The sequence below is a fragment of the Ornithorhynchus anatinus genome, chromosome 19, assembly GCF_004115215.2.
Source record: "Ornithorhynchus anatinus isolate Pmale09 chromosome 19, mOrnAna1.pri.v4, whole genome shotgun sequence".
Classification (NCBI taxonomy): Eukaryota; Metazoa; Chordata; class Mammalia; order Monotremata; family Ornithorhynchidae; genus Ornithorhynchus; species Ornithorhynchus anatinus.
Window position 1 is genome coordinate 4,857,300 of NC_041746.1, and position 18,775 is coordinate 4,876,074.

Sequence of the window (18,775 nt, forward strand, 5' to 3'; positions counted from 1 at the left end):
ATGTCTATATCCTTATTCTCTGCTGCTTCCCCATCTGTAATGCAATTTAAAGTCTGTTCCCCCCCGATAATAAGCTCCTTGAGGGCAGGGACTGTGTGTATTAATACTATTGTACTCTCCTAAGGGCTTACTACATTTCCCTGCAGACATTAAGTGTTCAATACATACCATTAATTGTTCGATAGAATAATTCTAATTTTTGAACCAATCTGATTCTTTACCTGTGAAAAAGTACTTGATGTATTGAATAATACATTTAAAATCCAGAGTGTGCTAAGCAGCCATTATATTGAGACATTCAGTTTTACTCATAAGCCAGTAAGGTTTCCTAAGAGCATTGACTCAAACCTTTCACCAAACATCTTTACCACTTGGAGGTGTAACCACGTTTATCCCTTTAAGGCATCAATAATTCCTTCACTATAATTTTATTCACTAACTACTTCCGGAAACTGGTTCTTATGTTCTAGAATCTTTTTTTTTTTAAACAATTCATTTTTGTTTAGAAACAAGAATGCATTTCTTTTGCACATCACAGATCTGATCAGTTTCTTATTTAAAAGCAGGAAACTGAAAACATAATTACTGAAGTTACAGTCAATGGAATAAGCTAGAATATTCATTTCAGGAAAACTATTTCATAAACGATCAAGCATCATCAAACCGTGACGAAAGGATGCAAAGTCCACATTATGCTGAGCTCCCAAATTATGCCAGGTGTCACTAACCTGACTGAAGGGTCGAACCCGTACGGCCACCTTCACACTGTCCCCACTGGGCATGCTTCTTGATTTTTCTTTCTTCTGAAAGAATTTAGAGAGAGGGCTATGGCAAGTAGACCTGCTCTTGGTAGACTACCCAGGTTTTAGCACTTGGGTAGTTTACTTGTGCATAATCAATTATTTAACACTCTCATTCATTAGGAACTATCAGCTTACCTGCTATAAATTATTTTGAAGCCATTCTACAATTACACTTTGTTTACCAATGATGAATTTCACTTTTCTACTTCAGGCAACCTTTTCTTTTCTAGGCTCAGCTACAATTATCCAAACCCCCGTCATTGGTTTTTAAAAAGCAAACAGCTACTTCCCATGCCAGGGGAGGATACCGTTTGGCAGCCTGTCCCTCTGTCAACCAATGATAGATGCAGCAGTACTGGACTGGAGAGTCTGTGAGATTCCAACTAAATTTTTTAGTCCCCCCAACAACTATGAAATCAAGTCATGATTTTCTGGGCTAAGAGAAGAGGATTAAAATGGGTAAGTCTGTCTGGGTTACAAAACCACATTTAGTTGCCCTAAAAAAAAAACAAACCTGGGGAAAAAAATTGATTAAAATAGTCATTGACAAGAAGCAAAGGCATAAGTTGTTGTATAATTTATAAAAATAGAACATCTTTTTGAAAAATGTACCAATATCACTGGTTGAGTGACTTTCCACCTGTAAGCAAATCATCTAGACTGTGAGTTCGTTGTGGGCATTGAACGTGTCTATTTATTGTTGTATTGTACTCTCTCAAGTGCTTAGTACAGTGCTCTGCACACAATAAGTGCTCAATAAATACAACTGAATGAGTTTAATCAGGCAGTAACCCTCATACACCCTAAAGCCTGAAACCATATACATCTCCAGACTGTAAGCTCCTTGAGGGCAGGGAATGTGTCTGTTTACTGTTGTACTGTACTCTCCCAAGAGCTTAGTACAGTGCTCTGCACAGAGTAAGCGCTCAATAAATATGACTGAATGAAGGCCACCTGAAAAATCTAAGAGTAAATGAGAATATTGTGAAGTATACACTTTATTTAACATTCCTAAAATAAGCCATATTTACATATTATATAAATGTATGAAGTCTTAATATAAAATAGAAAAAACTGCCTGTGACTGAAGAAATCATACTCCACATGGAGTTACTTTACTTATTGAAGACCATTTGTTTATGAAAATTTACAATAATTTATATAAATTATTCTCTTCCAAATTAGATGATTTTTGATAATCCACACAATTCTGATGACTTTACAAACAGTGGTGAACATTAAAAGTTTTTTTAAAAAAGTTACATCATCTTCCTTCGCACAACTGGCTTTGGAAAATAAGACAGTTTTTTTCTGTTCCTTCCAGGAACTTTTTCTGAGGCTTCTGTAGTCTTCCGTGGTTTGCTTTTTGTTCCATCAACTGGACTTGCAAAGGGAGAGATAAATTTGATCTCCACAGGCGGGGGTGACCAAGAACTTTCCTTTTCTGTGGCCCTGAAACAGACAAAAATCAGTAAGATTATCATGCCAACATTTAGCAGAGTGTTCTGCATATAATGGACATTGAATAAAGTCTGTTGATTAAAACCATGTTACATGTAATGCTGAACATTCAGCCGATGAATTAATGTTATCTTCTTTAATGCTTTTTGGTGCTACGAGGTACAGCAAGATGCAATTTCTTATACAGTATTCATCAACGGATCAAAAATGAGAACCAATCCAAGTATAAATGCAACTATGAACAAATGAATATTCTCTCATAAGTATATCAGTAATTTGGGAAAATGAGGGCAAATTAAAGGGAAATTACATACTTGTTGGCTTGTTTAGTCTTTGTAGTCCTGATTCTCTTTACTTTTTGTTTCTCCACAGTTTCTATTGATTTGAGCTCATCCTCTTTAATTGGTAACTCCTATAATACAAAACACAAAGCATATCACCCTTTGGATGATTCAGAACCTGAACACCACGAAGCCTCAGCTAGACCCGACAATCCCAGTCCTTAAATTTACTCCATTAAAGTCAATCACTTTGAGACGACTTCACTTTTTCGGGCCACTAGGAGCCTAAACGACCTTGGGTAAATCCCTTAGTGTCTCTGATCCTCAGTTTACTCACATTTAAAATGGAGACTGAATTTCCTTTTCTGCCTCCTACTTAAGATAGTATGTCCAATGTCGGACAGGGACTACGTCTGATCTACTTACACTATACCTAACCTCAGTGCCGGGCACACAGTAAGTACTTAAGGAATACCAAAATTATGCTCGTCGCTGTATAAAATTGAGCAACTGTGATGGCCCCCTAGTGGCCTATAATAGTTAATGCACCAACTAAACTGCCTACTACTGGGAGTAAAGGTGGGGAGCAAGAGAGACGGTTTAGTGCTTCTTTCATTTTAAAAAACATAGCCTGAGGAGAATTTACTTAGAAATGTAATATGGTTCAACTCAGAAAAAAAAAACAAACACCTTACCAATTCACTTACAATCCGTGATATACTGGATACATTTTTCCGTCTGGTCCTCAAAGTAGGAGGTGAGAAGACAAACTGAGAAGATAAATCTGAAGCTAGTTCCTTCAGCTGTACAGGTGTGTCTATTTTTTTAGCTACAAAATGCACAGAAATGTACAATTATGTTTGCAATGCAAAGTAGGAAAGCAAAAGTTGGAACCAAAATGTGAACATCAGAGTTGTTCATAGACTTTATGAAGATGCCTAATTCCCAAAAACATATTTTGTGTCAAGATGATTTGCTTCTGTAATTTTAATTTTTAAATCACCAAAATGAAAGACTAAACTTTTTTTTAGCAAGGCATTTACTTACATGCCTAAGTAAGCAAATTCTTGACTATACTGCAAGCCCCATGGACACAGTTGCAGAGCTTCTATTTTCAGGTGAACCACAAAAGTAAAACAGCATCAAAAATTGGGCATTCAAATTCCCAGACACAAACTAAATGCAAGCAAAATCACCATAAAGAAAATGAAAATTTAAAAGTCATGCAAAAGGAAAAATATCTTAAGAAACCCTCATAAACTCTAAATATTTAGCAGCATTAGGATTTGAAGAATGAAATCATATGAAGCAACTTAAATTCTTGCCTTTGTATATAATCCACTTTTTATTAAACAAAATTCCGTGCAGATCTTTACTGAAAAGGTCTTCTCTAACAAAGTTATTAATCAGGGAAACTTATTTGGCTTGGGTGATTCCAAAACAACTTATTTCTGGCTAGTCAAAATATATTAAACACTCTAGGTGTGATGATTTCCACACATACATAACTTGAATAAAACATTACGCTTGGCCATGGTTTCCCCAGTGATACACTGGAATTCATAAAATGAGATATTTGCTCATTACAGGAAACACTAATTTAGGCGAACCATCTGCATTTAAGGCCTCCAGATTGCCATCATGCCTGAACTCCTTCTTGCCACCCTCTCCAGAAATCAGACTTGCTTTGTGCCCATTCACTTGTGCTCCTGATTTTTCCATTCCTGGATCTTCCAGCCCTGTTAATACAGAAGATCAAGTGTTTCTGGACAAGGTTCCAACTTGGTCCTAACTTCATGAACCCAGTATTCCCTCCCAATAATTCCCAAAGTAGCAGCACCTGGAGCTGCAGGTTCCTCACTAAACTCTAAGCTCCTCAAGGGGATGGATCATGCCTACAACTCTAACTGTACTTTCCCAACAGTGCTCTGCACACAGTAAGCACTCAATAAATACCAGTGATTGATTGGGAGCCCACCTGGGTCAGGCACTAGAGAAGAAAGCAAGGAAGAGAATCAAGTGAGAAAACAGTTAATCTAGTCAAAGCAGTATCAGCACCAGAAATCCCTAAAACCAGTTGCTTCTCTTTGGCCCAGGATTTGTGCCTTAGTTATATGGGGAAAGAGGAGGTGGCTTTCAGGGAGGTCCTTAGGCAACTGACTCTCAGTGGGCCAGAGCAAAGCTACTAAATTGAAGTCCAAGTATATTTTATTGCCACCTGATTTAAGGCCACTGTAAATGGGCTTAAAATAGGAGCTCTGGAGGGGAGTGATCACAGTGAGTGGAGCAGACCATAGAGCTGTCCCACCAATTACTTTTAAAGGGACCATGCATAAGGCAGCTGTAGTGACTGTCTGGCCTGTGACAGAGTGGTCCTTTGGGACTAATCCTAACCCTCTGCAGAAGATTCACCCCTTGATCAGCCATTTCTCCAGTTTATTTGGAAATGGCCAGCGACAGACAGGCAGACCTCAGTAAGCAGTGGCTTGTATACCAGAAGGTTTGCGAAAGACCTAGGCAGTAAAGGACAGCACACTGGAGCTTGAGACAGATTTCTTAGGGGATGTGTAAAGAGGTGATCAAATTTGGAAGAAAGCCTAGATGGGTTCACATATGACTTTTGTCTTTGAAGGCTTAGCCCCATGGAAATCAAAGGATCGCGTGTGTTGCATAGAAGGGAGTGCCACCAGAAACAGTACCTTCTAGAAAAGAACTTGAGACTGCAGTTACCCAAGGGCTTGGTTCCAAACCAAGAAAATGAGGTGGATGGTGGTGTTTTTTTGTGTGTGAACATATATGAATATAAAAGAATCCTAAGAGAAGTGTGGAATGTAGAAAAAGCCTGATTGGCTCAAGTGAGGCAAATACGCTAGAATGGAAAGGAAATAGAAAGGACATGGCACTTGAAAGGAGCAATGCTAACCAGCTGATTCCAAGGAGAGATCACACTCATTTTTATTAGGCAAGTTTTGTGGTTGTCAACATCCTGGACCAATGGTTGAGCATGTCCAGTTTGACTTATCCCTGCCTGCTAGCGAGTAAAGCCACACCATGAGCTTTCAGAGATCTGGCTGGTGTTCAGTGCCCATCCTGTATGTAAGGGTGCCAACCGTGATTAGTCTCTCCCCGCCTCCGGCCCAAAAATGAATTAGAATCAATCTCACCCTCCCTGTTCAATCTCTCAATTTCCCCAGAATTATTCCCTCAGGTGTCTTGTCCATCCAACCATCATATCCGTGAATCGGTCATCATGGTGCTGACGCATGGGGTTTTGGAGTATGAGATGGTTAATATCTGGTTTTCCTGAGAGGCAGGGAATTTGAGCTCCACTGTTCCCCTGAGGTCAACAACCTCACTGCAACCTGAGGATTAAGGGACCATCATGTGGGTTTAGGACAGCTGAGGGCAAATAGGCCCCAAGGGCCAGACTCCGCTCTAATCAATTTACCAATGGGCCCTCCAAATCTGAGCCAATTGTGGATCGGTCAATAATCTCCAAATACTTCTGCTGATGTGCAATGGACCAGGGCTGCAAATGGCTCTTGAAAATGCCCTGGGGGGGTGGGGGGTCAGGTAGAAACGCCTTTGGGAGAAACAGCTACATTTCTATGAAAAATTCTCCAGTCTCTACCTTCACCCTGATGCCTGTGAAGGCTTTAGTGCCAGACTCCTCTCTGTGCCAGACTCCTCTCTGCCCCGCAAATTTCATAAACACCATTCCTGTTCAATTAAGCGACTGCCTCTGTGGGGTTAAGTGTCAGAAACCCACACCAGTTCCAAACTAAATAGAGATTCTAAGTGGAGCGCTCTGGAGCCGGAACTCTCTGACTTAAATAGAGCCCCAAATGCTGACCATTTGGATTAGGACAGACTTGCTCTGAGCTGCAATGTGGAATGATTGAGGAGTCTTCAATCCTCAATCTTCTGGGAGTGAAGTTCTGGCTTCTTGAAACATCATGTTTCTCCTTGGGATTCTGTCCCCAGCAGCTGAGAGCCCCCAAATATACAACAGTAAGCACTTGCATTTTCTGTCAGAAGGAAAAAACAAAGTACCTTTTGTCTTCCTTGTAACTTTGGATAGAGGAGTAGCAAATGAAAAAGACTCCATTTCTGGTTCAGAAAGTTCCTGAATCACGTTGGTTTTTCTGGCTCTAGTCCTTGTAACACGAGAAGATTTATTCAAACCACCTATAGCATGCAGTCCTTCTTTATTCTCTTGTTCACAGCGTAGAATTTCTTCATCTGTGCTCTCTTCTGATACTGAAGGTAGTTGGCCTGTCCTGCTTTGGTTTTCCTTTGTTTTTGTAAATCTCCTCTTAGAACTCCTCACTGTAGACAGTCCATCAGGCAATCCAAGAGTACTTTCTAAAGGTAGCTTTCCAATATCCATGCTATCTGTTTTACTAGGTGTATTTCTTGTAGATCTACGGATGTCAGGCATTTTCTTCTCCTTGGGACTCCCAGCTTCCTGAATAAGCTTAGGTGTTGTATCATCAGGTAGGTTCGCTGCTCTCCGCCTACCTTGCCTCTTGGGTGTGACAGGTGTCTGATGTTCTGCTTGAACAAGGGTCAGCTGGGATAAATCAGGGTTTGATTTGTCAGTAATTTCTGACACACTATTCTCTCTCCTCCTGGCTCCTCTCCTAACTTTGACAGGCAACTGGGGTTCACTGGTCTCTCCGCCCTGATTGTGAAGGACGTTTTCAGAAAGGTCAAAACAAGTGTCACTCAATTTTCTTGTCCTTCTACTGGAACTGGCTGGCAATTTTACCTTGGGATCAACTGAAACATTTTCTGAATCTTTCACCGGCATTTTAGTTCTTCTGGGTGTCCGTTTTGTGGTAGATGGAAGTGTTACACTTTTGGTATTAAGAGGAGTTTCTTTGTCAGATAGCCCAGAAGGTTGAGATGCATTAGTCCTTCTTAATCCTCTCCTTGGAGTAAGAGTGACCTGCAATTCTCCTTCGACAGGATGAGGTGCTTCTGAGGTTTCTATATTAACTTTTTTTTTCCTACCTCTTCTAGGAGTAGAGATCTGAGGTACTTCTTGGTCTTGGGATACCACGCCTTCGATTGGAACCTCACCATCAGCAACCTTAGCATTTTCTTTTTTTTTCCTGGCACTTCTCCGAACAGCAGAGAGCTCCAGAATCTCAGATGTGACATCTGGCGCCAATTTGGTAGCCAGATTTGGGGTGTTTTTTCCTCTTGAGCGTGTTAACCTAATATCAATTTGGTTGTCATTTGTTATGACTGTACTGGTTTCTTGATCAGTTTTCAGTGCAGCTTTCAGGGACTTATCAGGACTCATTTCTTTCTGAGTAGTTAAAGGAATGCTTTCCTGAATGGATTGTTCCACCGGAACCAAAGTGAAATCTTTACTTCTTGTGTCCTTTATTGCATCTAGTAAATTTTCGGCAATAGCCACTTTAATTGGTTCAGGCACGTAAGGAAAGGCCTCCACGATGTCCTGAGATTCCTGATCACTTGTTATCATAGTTGCCAAACCTGTTGCACACCCCTGATGACCAATTTCTTCATTAGGCACTTGTTCTTCCTCAGGTCCTATGTGAGCCTCCTTAGCATGCACAACTGAATCTGATGGGTTTCCTGTCTCAATTTCTTCTTCTCCTTCCAATATCAAGGTAAAATTGCTCTGAGCTACAAAAAGCTCTCCATCCACTTCGGCCATCTCACAGTCAGCATCTTTAGCATCAGGTAAGTCACAAGTGAATTGTTGTTCAATAGAATCAAAGTTGTACTGAAGCTTAAGGGTCCCTGACGGATACAGTTCATTGAATGTAAGTGTCCCAGCCTCTTCTGAACCTTGTGCTTCAACTCTTTCGTGTTCAAACACCTAAGAAGAATTAAAATACATAGAATTTGATAAAGGACTTTTCCCAAAGATATTAATTTACTTCAAAGACTTAAAGCACAAGATGCATGTGACATCCTGACATCCCCACCATTAGTTCAGAGTGTGCTGCAGTTATGGCCAAACTAAAAACATAAAACATCTAGAGATTTGATTCGCTTCAAGTTCACAGTATTCCCTGGCTGAACATCGATTACAAGTTGCTGCATTATCATTTAAAATAGCGGTTTAGAACTTTTTTTAATTTGTTTGGTAAATAAGCCAAAGCATTTCAAAAGGCTTAAAAAGAAACCCAGCTTAGGAAGACAGTGACTAGAATTAGAAGGCATAAATGTCATTCCATTTGGGTTAGAAAGAAATGATGTCAAAAGGCCTAGAATGTTTGGGCATACTAGAGTTCTTCATGAACCACAGATACAAAAACTACTTTTTTCTAAACTACTTCCTCGAACATCATCAGTTTCTTTTCCTGAAAACACATTCTTATGTAAAGAGTGGAGTGACTTGACTGGCATCTGTAAAAAGCAGACAGGTTGTAATTTCAAATATTCCCTTATTCAATGTTCCAATTTATGTAACTATGAACTTATATAGACGCCAGTGTGTTGGGGGGAAATGGATAAAACCAAAGCCTGGAAAATGAACAGATTCAGCTAAGAGCCCATCAGACTGTTCAAAAAGTAAAAATTTATTTTCTTACATGAACTTCTTGAATTTCAAGAGGGCTGCTAGAATTTGATGATTTTTCTTCAGGTAAATCATGTTCTTCTAGCACAACAATTTCTGTTTTATAAGCTTCATTTAAATTTAATGGCTTCTCCTCTTCAAGCCTGTTTTCTGATGCAACAGGAGCAAGACTTTTTCTGTCATCAAGTCTACCGATCAAAGCTGAAAGATAATGTTTGATATCTTTAATATCACATCTTAAAATAAAAATCTAGCTAACATACAATGGGGCAAGGGAATAGAAGGGTTGAATTGTACTCATTCTAAAAATATTTTCTTCAATTTTATATTTAGAGAAAATATGGAAGTTGGCTTTCCAACAAGGAAACAAGGCCAAATTATGATTATACTTTAGAAAATTACCATCTAACATAAATACAGATTTTAGCCACATGTTTTTATCAAAAAGTATTTACTGTTGGCCCAAGACTAACACTGTATATTGGTTGGCCCTTGCATTCCCTTGAGAGTATTTCGGCAAACTTCTCTCTCTCCATTAAGATCACACACAGAAGGAAGGGTCTTTAAAATATGGAGTTTACTTCTTCTCTTAGGCCCATGGCTTCTAAGCAGTGCGGCTTAGTGGAAAGAGAACCGGCTTGGGAGTCAGAATTTGTGGGTTCTAATCCCAGCTCCACTAGTCAGCTATGTGACTTTGGGCAAGTCACTTGAGTTCTCTGTGCCTCAGTTATCTCATCTGTAAAATGGGGGCTAAGACTGTGAGCCCCACGTGGGTCAACTTGATAACCTGCCTCAGCGCTGAGAACAGTGCTTGCCACATAGGCGCTTAAATACCATCATTATTATTATAATTTTAGTCACCTGGCATCATTCCCCCATTCTCCACAACTGATCCTTCACAGCAGGTAGACTGGTTGGTTACCTGAGACCAATGCCTCCAGGTTCTCCAACCCTGCCTAATGGTTGCAGAGTGAGCAGATGATTTCCACTAATTCTTCTTACCCAAACCCTTTCTGAGGACCTAACAAACACCACAATTACCATTATACTTTCCCACTGCTTCACTTTCAGCAAGTGCTCCATAAATACTAATGACTGTTCAATAGTTATGTCACTAACACACCCAAACCAATACATACCTTCATTGTCTTCAACTGTTAGCTCAATTCTAGGCATAGAAGTTTCAATGGATAGCTGCTTTTCTTCATCCAAAATAGGTAGCTGGTACTCTTGAGTGAAAATTTCCCTTTTGGAATAAAAATGACAATATTTTACTCACAGTAAGAGTTGCAGCATAGACAAATAATAAAGCAAGAGAAGACAAAGCAGGATTTATTTAATATGAGATCTTTTTTGGTTTCTCTGCTATTATTAGAGGCTTGGGGATTGATATACGGTAGCTGGGCAAAGCTACTACAGGAAGGTAGGCCTAGAATTTAAGTCTTTCAATGTGTATATTTTTAAAGTAAAGATGGCCAAACTTACTGATCCAGGGAGCTGTGAAATAACACCTTCAGAAATGTGTGAGGTTCAATTAATACATCACAGGGAGTGGGGACTGAGAATTGTGCATGGTGAGATGCATTACTTCTGACTTCCATCACCAAATTTCATATGGTGGGTGGGGACATACGGGACGATGGGACAAACCAACGCTATAGCGTGGCTCAGTGGAAAGAGCCTGGGCTTCGGAGTCAGGGGTCATGAGTTCGACTCCCGGCTCTGCCACTTGTCAGCTGTGTGACTGTGGGCAAGTCACTTCACTTCTCTGTGCCTCAGTTACCTCATCTGTAAAATGGGTATTAACTGTGAGCCTCACGTGGGACGACCTGATTACCCTGTATCTCCCCCAGCGCTTAGAACAGTGCTCTGCACATAGTAAGCGCTTAACAAATACCAACATTATTATTATTATTATTATTAATCTGAATGAAGAGGGTAAAATCCTTGCAGGGCAATCCGTTGCTGGAGAGTACCTGATACAGTGTAAAGGATCGAAAGCCGATTTGGTCATCCTTGTTTATTGTATATACACTGTTTTAATTATTTTATTGTACACTCAACAGACAACATCTTTAAATATTCAGGAGTGGTACTTAAATTACCAATTAAATTCCTTAAAAGTCATTCAAGCTACAAAGATATTATGCCTAAAAATACCCAGGCACATCTCTTTATAAAAGAGAAATGCAGTGTGGCCTACTGGAAAGAGGATGGGACTGAGTTTCAAATCCAGCTCCACTTCAAGTAAGTCACTAAGTTCTTTGTTCCTCAGTTTCCTCATCTGTAAAATGGGGACTGAATACCTATTCTTCCCCCCACTTTGACTGGGAGCCCCACTTGGGACATGGCTGTCTGATTTGAATATCTTGCCTCTACCTAAGTACTTCAGATAGTGCTTGGCACATAGTGTTTAACAATTAGCACAATAATAATAAAGTCAAGTATTAAATAAAAGGGAACTGACTTAAAATGGTTTGGTCTAGCTCATACCACAACTGCCATGAAAATAAGACCTTGCTGTCTCAATAGTTTCTGCCTTACATTCACCTTAGAGCAATTAGGATTTTGGATCTTTAATCCATTTGTTTAAAGGTACTTGTGGTTAAGGTGTCTCACTAACACACTGCAGTACATTCAGGTTTTGTGTTCCTCAAGTTTGCAAGGGGTCAGCAAATGACCTTGAAGAATACGATTGTTTAGTTTTTTTTAGGTCATCCTCATCAAAGCCTGAATAACCAAATCAACATCCTAATATATAGTTAAACCTATGGCTGAGGTCTGAATCCCTTCTTGAACATAGGTGGATATCTGAGCTAAGAATCACTGGGAAAGGAATCAAGAATTTGGGAAGTCAAGCACGAGACTGTGCTATGTTGTGTTCAGATCTTGCAGTTAGACCCTCTGCAGAGGGCACAGTAAAATAAGCAAAATAAAATAATAAAGTTCTTTGCTGGCACTCTGAAAAAAAACCACAATTAGTAAGGCAACTCAGAGCACAATCGGCTAATAATGGAAAGAACATCAGCAAAGGAACTGCTTCTTATAGCAGCAAAATTTCTAAAATCCAGAAGTGACATTTTATTTTCCTTTGCATATGTATTATTTTCCACACTGAATTTGTATAAAAGTAGTAGTGACGGTATTTATTAGATGCTTACTGTGTGCAGAGCACTGGACTAAGGGCTGGGAAAAAATACACAGGTGGGAATTCAACACGGTCCAAATAGCAACAAATTCATGTTCAGTGTAAGCAAGTAATCCATGACAGTGTTAAAGAATGATAACAGCTCTACCTGAGGGCAGAGCCCTAGTAAAATTCCACCTCCTCAAACAGGCCTTCTTGGATGAACTCCTGACACCCCAAGTCACGTCAACCCAACAGTCACTTCTAACTCTTACAAATTTATTTACTCTTCAACAGCACTTGGGTAGATTAGAATAACAAACTGCAGTCAGCTATTAATTCCAACTGCTTAATTTGTAAATATTTCTGTCCGCCCTCCCCATTGGAGCACATGCTCTCTGTGGACAGGGAGTGGGTCTCTTGTACTTCTCAGAGCACTGCACCCAGCAGGTGCTTAATAAATACCACATTACTAGCATTTTTAGGAAAGAAAGTATAAGATGTGTATTTTGGCTAAAATACTAACAGGTATTACTTTGAGAGCAGGCACACATTACTGGTTGTTTTCAAGAATGTAACCAGTTCACACTACAAACACTACTCTATTATCATTATTATAAACAAACTTACTTTTCAAGATTTGACAGAGACGGCGATTCATCAGCAACTTGAAAGGAGCGTAAGTGATTTGATTCTGAAATTCTGTTCTCAGGAACTGAGGGCCACTTTATTTCTGCATCTTCCAAGATTCCTAAAGATTAATTTTTTTTTTTTAATCAGGCACATTCTTCCATACATGTTACAAAAAGTGTTGATTTCCCTATTCTAAATCCCTCCCCTGCAAAAAAAACTGCCTTCTGCTGTCAAGATTCTCCTCGCCCCTATTCCAACCTCCAGTAAAAGAGTCCTCATTCCCACTAGAGATAGATCTGACCAGGGCATGCCTCATTCCAATTTATCCAACAGCTAGGGATTACAGACACCATAGCTAAATGTGTGTTCGATTCTTTTTAACTGAAACATGCCAGAATAATCTGTGAAAAACCTGCTCCACTGCTTGACACATCTGACAAAAGAAAGAACAGTGTTATCCATCCGTTTCAGTGACTTCGAGTCACTGCAAATTAAATTTAAATTACAGCTATTGAAAAAAAATTTCAAGATCCACCACTTTAGAGCCTTACGATGCCAGACTGGGCCTGACAGTTTTGCTATCGGTAGGTAAAGGATACAGCAATTCTCAGCAAGCATGGTAGCTGCGCTTTTGCTAAAAGTAAAAGAAAATTTGAAATCAGCACTAAGTATTACAAACATCAAGTACGCCAAGGCCAAAGGGGATGTCGTTAAGATAGACCCAGGGTAGCAGGGGCTGGTAATGCTGTATCAGTCCCTTCAGTCACATCCACATATACGGATAAGTAAATTTCACCCTCAGTGGCATCATCTTCAAATGTGACCACCACCACCCTATACAAATGTACAGGAAATGCCGACAATTAAGCAAACTTACAGGCCCTTCAGAATCCCAGAGAATGATCTCAAGCAGTGCGCAACTGAGACAGCTTTTAATGGGCAGGGAACGTGCCCACTGATTCTGCTGTATTATACTTTCCCAAGTGCTTAGTATACTGTTCTGCACATAGATACCATTGATTGACCGAATAAAAAGCATACCAGCTTGTTCTCCCAGCTCTGAAGAAGTTATTTCTGGCTCAAGAACTTCTTTATCATCATCTCCCTCTGTTTGCTCTGGCAAATTAATGATCAGTTCAGTAGAAGAATTTGCTGGTTTAGAGGCGATGAAAATAACATCATCTTCAAAGTCATCTGGCAACGGGGCATCCTGGTATTCCAGCGTTGTCTGGTCCGATCTGGTGGAAACATTGCTAGTTTCTTTGTAGTCTTCAATTTTCTCTGAGCTTCTAGAGGTTGTGCCCTGGGACAGACGACTCATTTCTGCAGGATCTTCTTCAGGGCTACAAGTGGCAAAGGCTGCACACTTATCTCTGCTCTTCGTCCACATGTCATCTGTTTGAACTCCAAATTTATGCACGGGCAAGTTTTCAAATTCCTTTCCTTTACTGTCTTCTGCAACCTTTTTTTAAAAAAAAATAAAGGTTCAAGTAAAGATGCCCAAATGAGAAATAACATATAATTGTGGTATTAGTGCTTACTGTGTGTCAGGCAAAATGATAAATAAATAAATAATGGTATTTCCTAAGATCTTACAGTTAGGCACTGTATTAAGAGATGGTAGGGAGAATACATGCAGATCAGGTTGGTCACAGTCCCTGTCGCACACAGGGCTCAATTGTATTCCCCATTTTACAGTTGAGCTAACTGAGGCCCAGAGAAGTGAAGTGACTTGCACAAGGTCACACAGCAGACAAGTGACAGAGTCAGGATTAGAAACCATGACCTTCTGACTCTCAGGCTCACACTCTATCCACTAGACCACGCTGCTTCCCTGTATTTAAAAAGTGTCTTTTGCAGGTAAAAGCTGTGGAATGGAAAATCTTTTTAGTACCAACATAATGGTTATTAATGCCAACGGGCACCATGTCGATCTCATTACCAGATGAGAATCTCTCTCCCTCTTCACACACCCCATTCCACTACTAATACCTACTGTGCCCAAAAGAGCCTCACGGTGTGGGAAGAGTATTCCCTAACTCTGTAATTGTCTTATACTTCAATCGTGTAATGAAATCACAGAACCACCTTTAACAGTAACCCTAGGAACATTCAGCTCCTTTACAGAGCATAATACAGAGCACTGCACAGAAAAGGTGCTCAATAAACACCACAACCTGACAGGAGGAAATACACCTGAAAAAAATATTCTGTACATTTCTAAGCCTGGGCGTGGAAATCAATATTATTTATCTTCACCTTCTGACTCTCCATTTTCTGATGTGTAAAAATGGGGTAAGACACCTGCTCTTCCTAACCTCCCTTGTGGGGCAGGGACTGTGAATCTAGTTACCTCAGCAATTGATACAGAGTAAGAGCTAAATACCAGTATGATCGTTATTGATGAAAATGATGAAAACTTTCATATCTTGCACTCCAAAGCAGAAGTAAATCCCACTATCAGTGTAAGTCTAACAATTCACTCCAATAAGCCCAAATGGGCTTACATCAATCAAGGCAGAAAGAATTGGATGAATTTTTTTAAAATCAACTTGGATTTTTTTTTTTTAATTCACTATTTTGCAAAATACGTTTGCATTTATGAGTAATTTTAAAATTTTAGGGTGAAGCGGTTAAAAATCAGTTTTAAAACCCTAAAAAATCATAGTTCATTGAAAAACTTTCTTTCTAAAGATTATTCAAGTTGGGAAGCTTCATTTCCAATTATGATTTATTTCAATTTCATACATACTAGTAGTAATCCTATATGCTATGAGATTTATTTTGTTTTTAAAGGAAACATATGTTACATTTTTTCTTTCTGGTCTTTATTAAACTTACTCTGTGAGTCCAATCTTTGGTAACACCTTCTTCCATGAATGATATTTTTGTTTCTTTTGCTCTTACAGGAGGAGTAATGGATCTGCCAGGTGAGGCTGAAGGAGATACTGTAGGGGCAGTACGGAGGCCAGACCTCAGGATAGACTGAAGGGGTAACTCAGGAAACCCAGAAGCATTATCAGATGTCACCAGAGCCTTAGCTCTCTACAAAGAGGGAACAAAAGTTCAATTTTAATATCTGGAATTAACATAACTCTTTACAGGTTGTCAAAATGAACACATTGTGAACAATCATTCATGATTCCCCCCCAACACACTCCCTCTTCCATCTGCATCGCCCATACAGTTGGAACTGTTCCCTTTAAGCCCTTGAGATTCACCCCACTCTCAGCCCCACAGCACTAAATATCTATAATTTATACTAATGTCCGTCTCCCCACATCTAAACCGTATGCTGCTTGTGGGCAAGGAATGTATCTACCAGCTCTGCTCTATTGTATTAGCCCAAGCATCTACTACAGTGCCCTACACAGAGTGCTCAATAAATACCATTAATTGATTAGCAGCCTTGCATATACTCTCCTGAGACTTATGTAAAAGTAATACATAGCACAGCCCTTAGAATCTCTGACTTTAGGGTGTTCTGCAAGTGGACCCTAATATTTATCACTGCTACTCACCTTTACCACAAGAGGAGTCTCAAGTAAATTTAACTCAGTTGCCCTTGCAACATTTTTGGGTGATTCTCTGTGCTGTGAAGTCGATGACAATGGGCTTGATGTTATGTACAAAGAGCTAGATGGAGTCTGGGGATTGAACTCCAACCTTTGCAAGGGCTGAGGAACAGGACGCACAACCAAATCCAGCAATCTGTAAGAATGAAGATGTTTATAGAATGAACCCAATGACCTGCTAAACTAGAATACCAAACCAAAAACAAAACAGCAAATTAAAATAAATTGGTAATTTCAACCGTGATAGAATGAGCTGATAGCTATAAATTAAAATTCATGAACCAAACATCTATGAACACTATTGTTGAGTCATCTTAATCATACATCTCTCCAAATGGCTTTTGTAATGACTTGCGAAGAAATAAAATGAAATATTAACTCAGAAAAAAAACACCCAATTTACCTCACATGCCCAATTTAACATCCAAGTTGTTTTCAGATTCTCCCTCTCCCTATTTCCCCAATTCACATATCCCCTATTCCTTCTTCCAGCCAGGAAGCCTGGGATGGAGGCAGTACTTTACACCTACCTGACAGCCTACCAGAGTTGAGAATTAAGTGCCGTAGGCATTATGCCCAGAGAAAAAGGCGTACCCAAAATTTTCTACTGCTGAAATTGATGATTCTACAAAGTTCTGCCTCAGAAAGCACTGAAAGCCTAGCAACAAAAGAGCCAACTATCATCCCAGCTTTCAAGCTTCAGTCAGGATAGTTTTGGGGGCATCCATCATTACTGAAAGATATAGAATCCAGAAACCTCAAAGCAGGGAGCTATTGTTGTATTACGTATAGCACAAAGAAGGAATATTTTTACACAGATTTTAAAAAAACACTTCAATAAAGATTTCAAAAACCAACCAGCGAATTTAAAGCACTCATATCTATACCTCCAATCCAGGACCTCAATTCATATTTTCTCCATTATACTGGCTTACAGTGAGTGTTTTAAGGACGTGAGGATAGAGCTAGTTCTATAGAAAGTATTCACTCTCTTCCCTCTGCCTCTATCCTAACTCTCTGAGCTTCCAAAATACATAAATATCATTTTTTGACAAAATCCTGAGGCAGGAGCACAAGATTTCAGAGCCTCCCATTCTTTATCTTTCTTACACTCATATCACTTATATGCTATAAAAAAATACCTTGGCTACTGAGGAAACCAAGCACTGGGCAAAATGCATTCCCAAGATATTAATACAAATATTATGAACAATCAGTTCATAGAAAGTGCTTCAAAACAAAAGTTAGGTTTTTCCTGCAGGCCACTTCACGGATAACTGTTCCTTGACTGCCCTTTCTAATCTCGCTTGTCTTTTCAGTGGTCTCCACTTTACCGTGAGTTCAAAGCGGGTGAAGATAAATGCCCTTGTAGTTCCCTAGTTAAATCAAATTGAGAAGTGATGCCTTTATTTTAGATTTGTTTAAATTTAAAGGCCAATATACAGGTTTCGGAGGTCTTGAAAAAAAATAGGCATTTTTTTTTAATGAGCAGAGATCTAAACTGTCTTACTGGGGGAAAATGCCATGTAAACAGCATAAAAATTCCCAAGGCAATCCCAACTAAAAGAAAAACTCCATGTTTCAATTAGATAAGGGCAAGAGAGAACCCTGTTGTTGGAATCAGGAGGGATTCTCGAAGAGAGGTGCCAGCCACGAGAACATCCAACTGTTAATTATTCAACAGCTGTGTCTTTGGTGACATTAAGTACAATTTCTTTTTATTACTAAAGCATTATTACTACTGCATACTAGGAAAATTACACTGCCATCTGCTCCATCTTCCAACTTGATGGACAAACACACATTTGCACACACTCATACAGAGCTAAGAGTATGCTCCGAACCCAATAATTATTTGTTCCAGTTGTCCAAAAGGTTTGAAATAACACAAAATATAAAAGGATGAGTGCTTTTAAAACTAAAGTAGTTTTTGAAAATTAATGACATGATATTAATGATCAAAGGAATCTGATCTGTCCCTAATTCACAAACTAAAGGCAAGAGAAACCTGCTGTATACTTCAAAAAATTATGAAAAAGAAGAAATTCTTCTGATGGATAGGCTAAAATAGCCTCCGCAAAATAGTTAAGAAGTGTCATATGATATCTTAACCCTCAACTCTGGCTATCAGTTAAAACACCGAAAATGACTATCAAACAGCACTATAAACAAAGAGAAGTTTAAGATATTTGGAAGCACAGGCACCTTTACTCTGCCTGAAGCCCAGTGAATTTTGAAAACTGGGAAGGTGGTACTCCTTTCAAAGGGGCCTCCCTAAAGAAACATGGAATTAAGGGTTCAAACTGATGCCACATATGTTCAAAACCACAGGA

At 39.4% G+C, this 18,775-nt stretch overlaps 1 protein-coding gene across 4 annotated transcripts in view; it reads right to left on the reverse strand.

The window, feature by feature from the left end:
- Window positions 1-1,783: 1,783 nt before the first annotated feature.
- AHCTF1 (AT-hook containing transcription factor 1) overlaps window positions 1,784-18,775 on the reverse strand; it is a 55,286-nt gene continuing 38,294 nt past the window's right edge. For 2 of the 4 annotated variants that reach the window (XM_029047245.2, XM_029047248.2), the window contains 10 exons: window positions 16,389-16,578; window positions 15,709-15,912; window positions 13,909-14,329; window positions 12,865-12,985; window positions 10,247-10,353; window positions 9,121-9,308; window positions 6,599-8,402; window positions 3,241-3,374; window positions 2,579-2,676; window positions 1,784-2,255 (listed from right to left, as the gene is read on the reverse strand). In XM_029047245.2, the coding sequence (XP_028903078.1) occupies window positions 2,063-2,255; window positions 2,579-2,676; window positions 3,241-3,374; window positions 6,599-8,402; window positions 9,121-9,308; window positions 10,247-10,353; window positions 12,865-12,985; window positions 13,909-14,329; window positions 15,709-15,912; window positions 16,389-16,578 (3,460 nt within the window). In that variant the 3' untranslated portion in view covers window positions 1,784-2,062. Of the gene's footprint in view, window positions 2,256-2,578; window positions 2,677-3,240; window positions 3,375-3,413; window positions 4,285-6,598; window positions 8,403-9,120; window positions 9,309-10,246; window positions 10,354-12,864; window positions 12,986-13,908; window positions 14,330-15,708; window positions 15,913-16,388; window positions 16,579-18,775 lie in introns of those variants that run through there. The other 2 variants (XM_029047246.2, XM_029047247.2) reach the window with 2 other exon arrangements.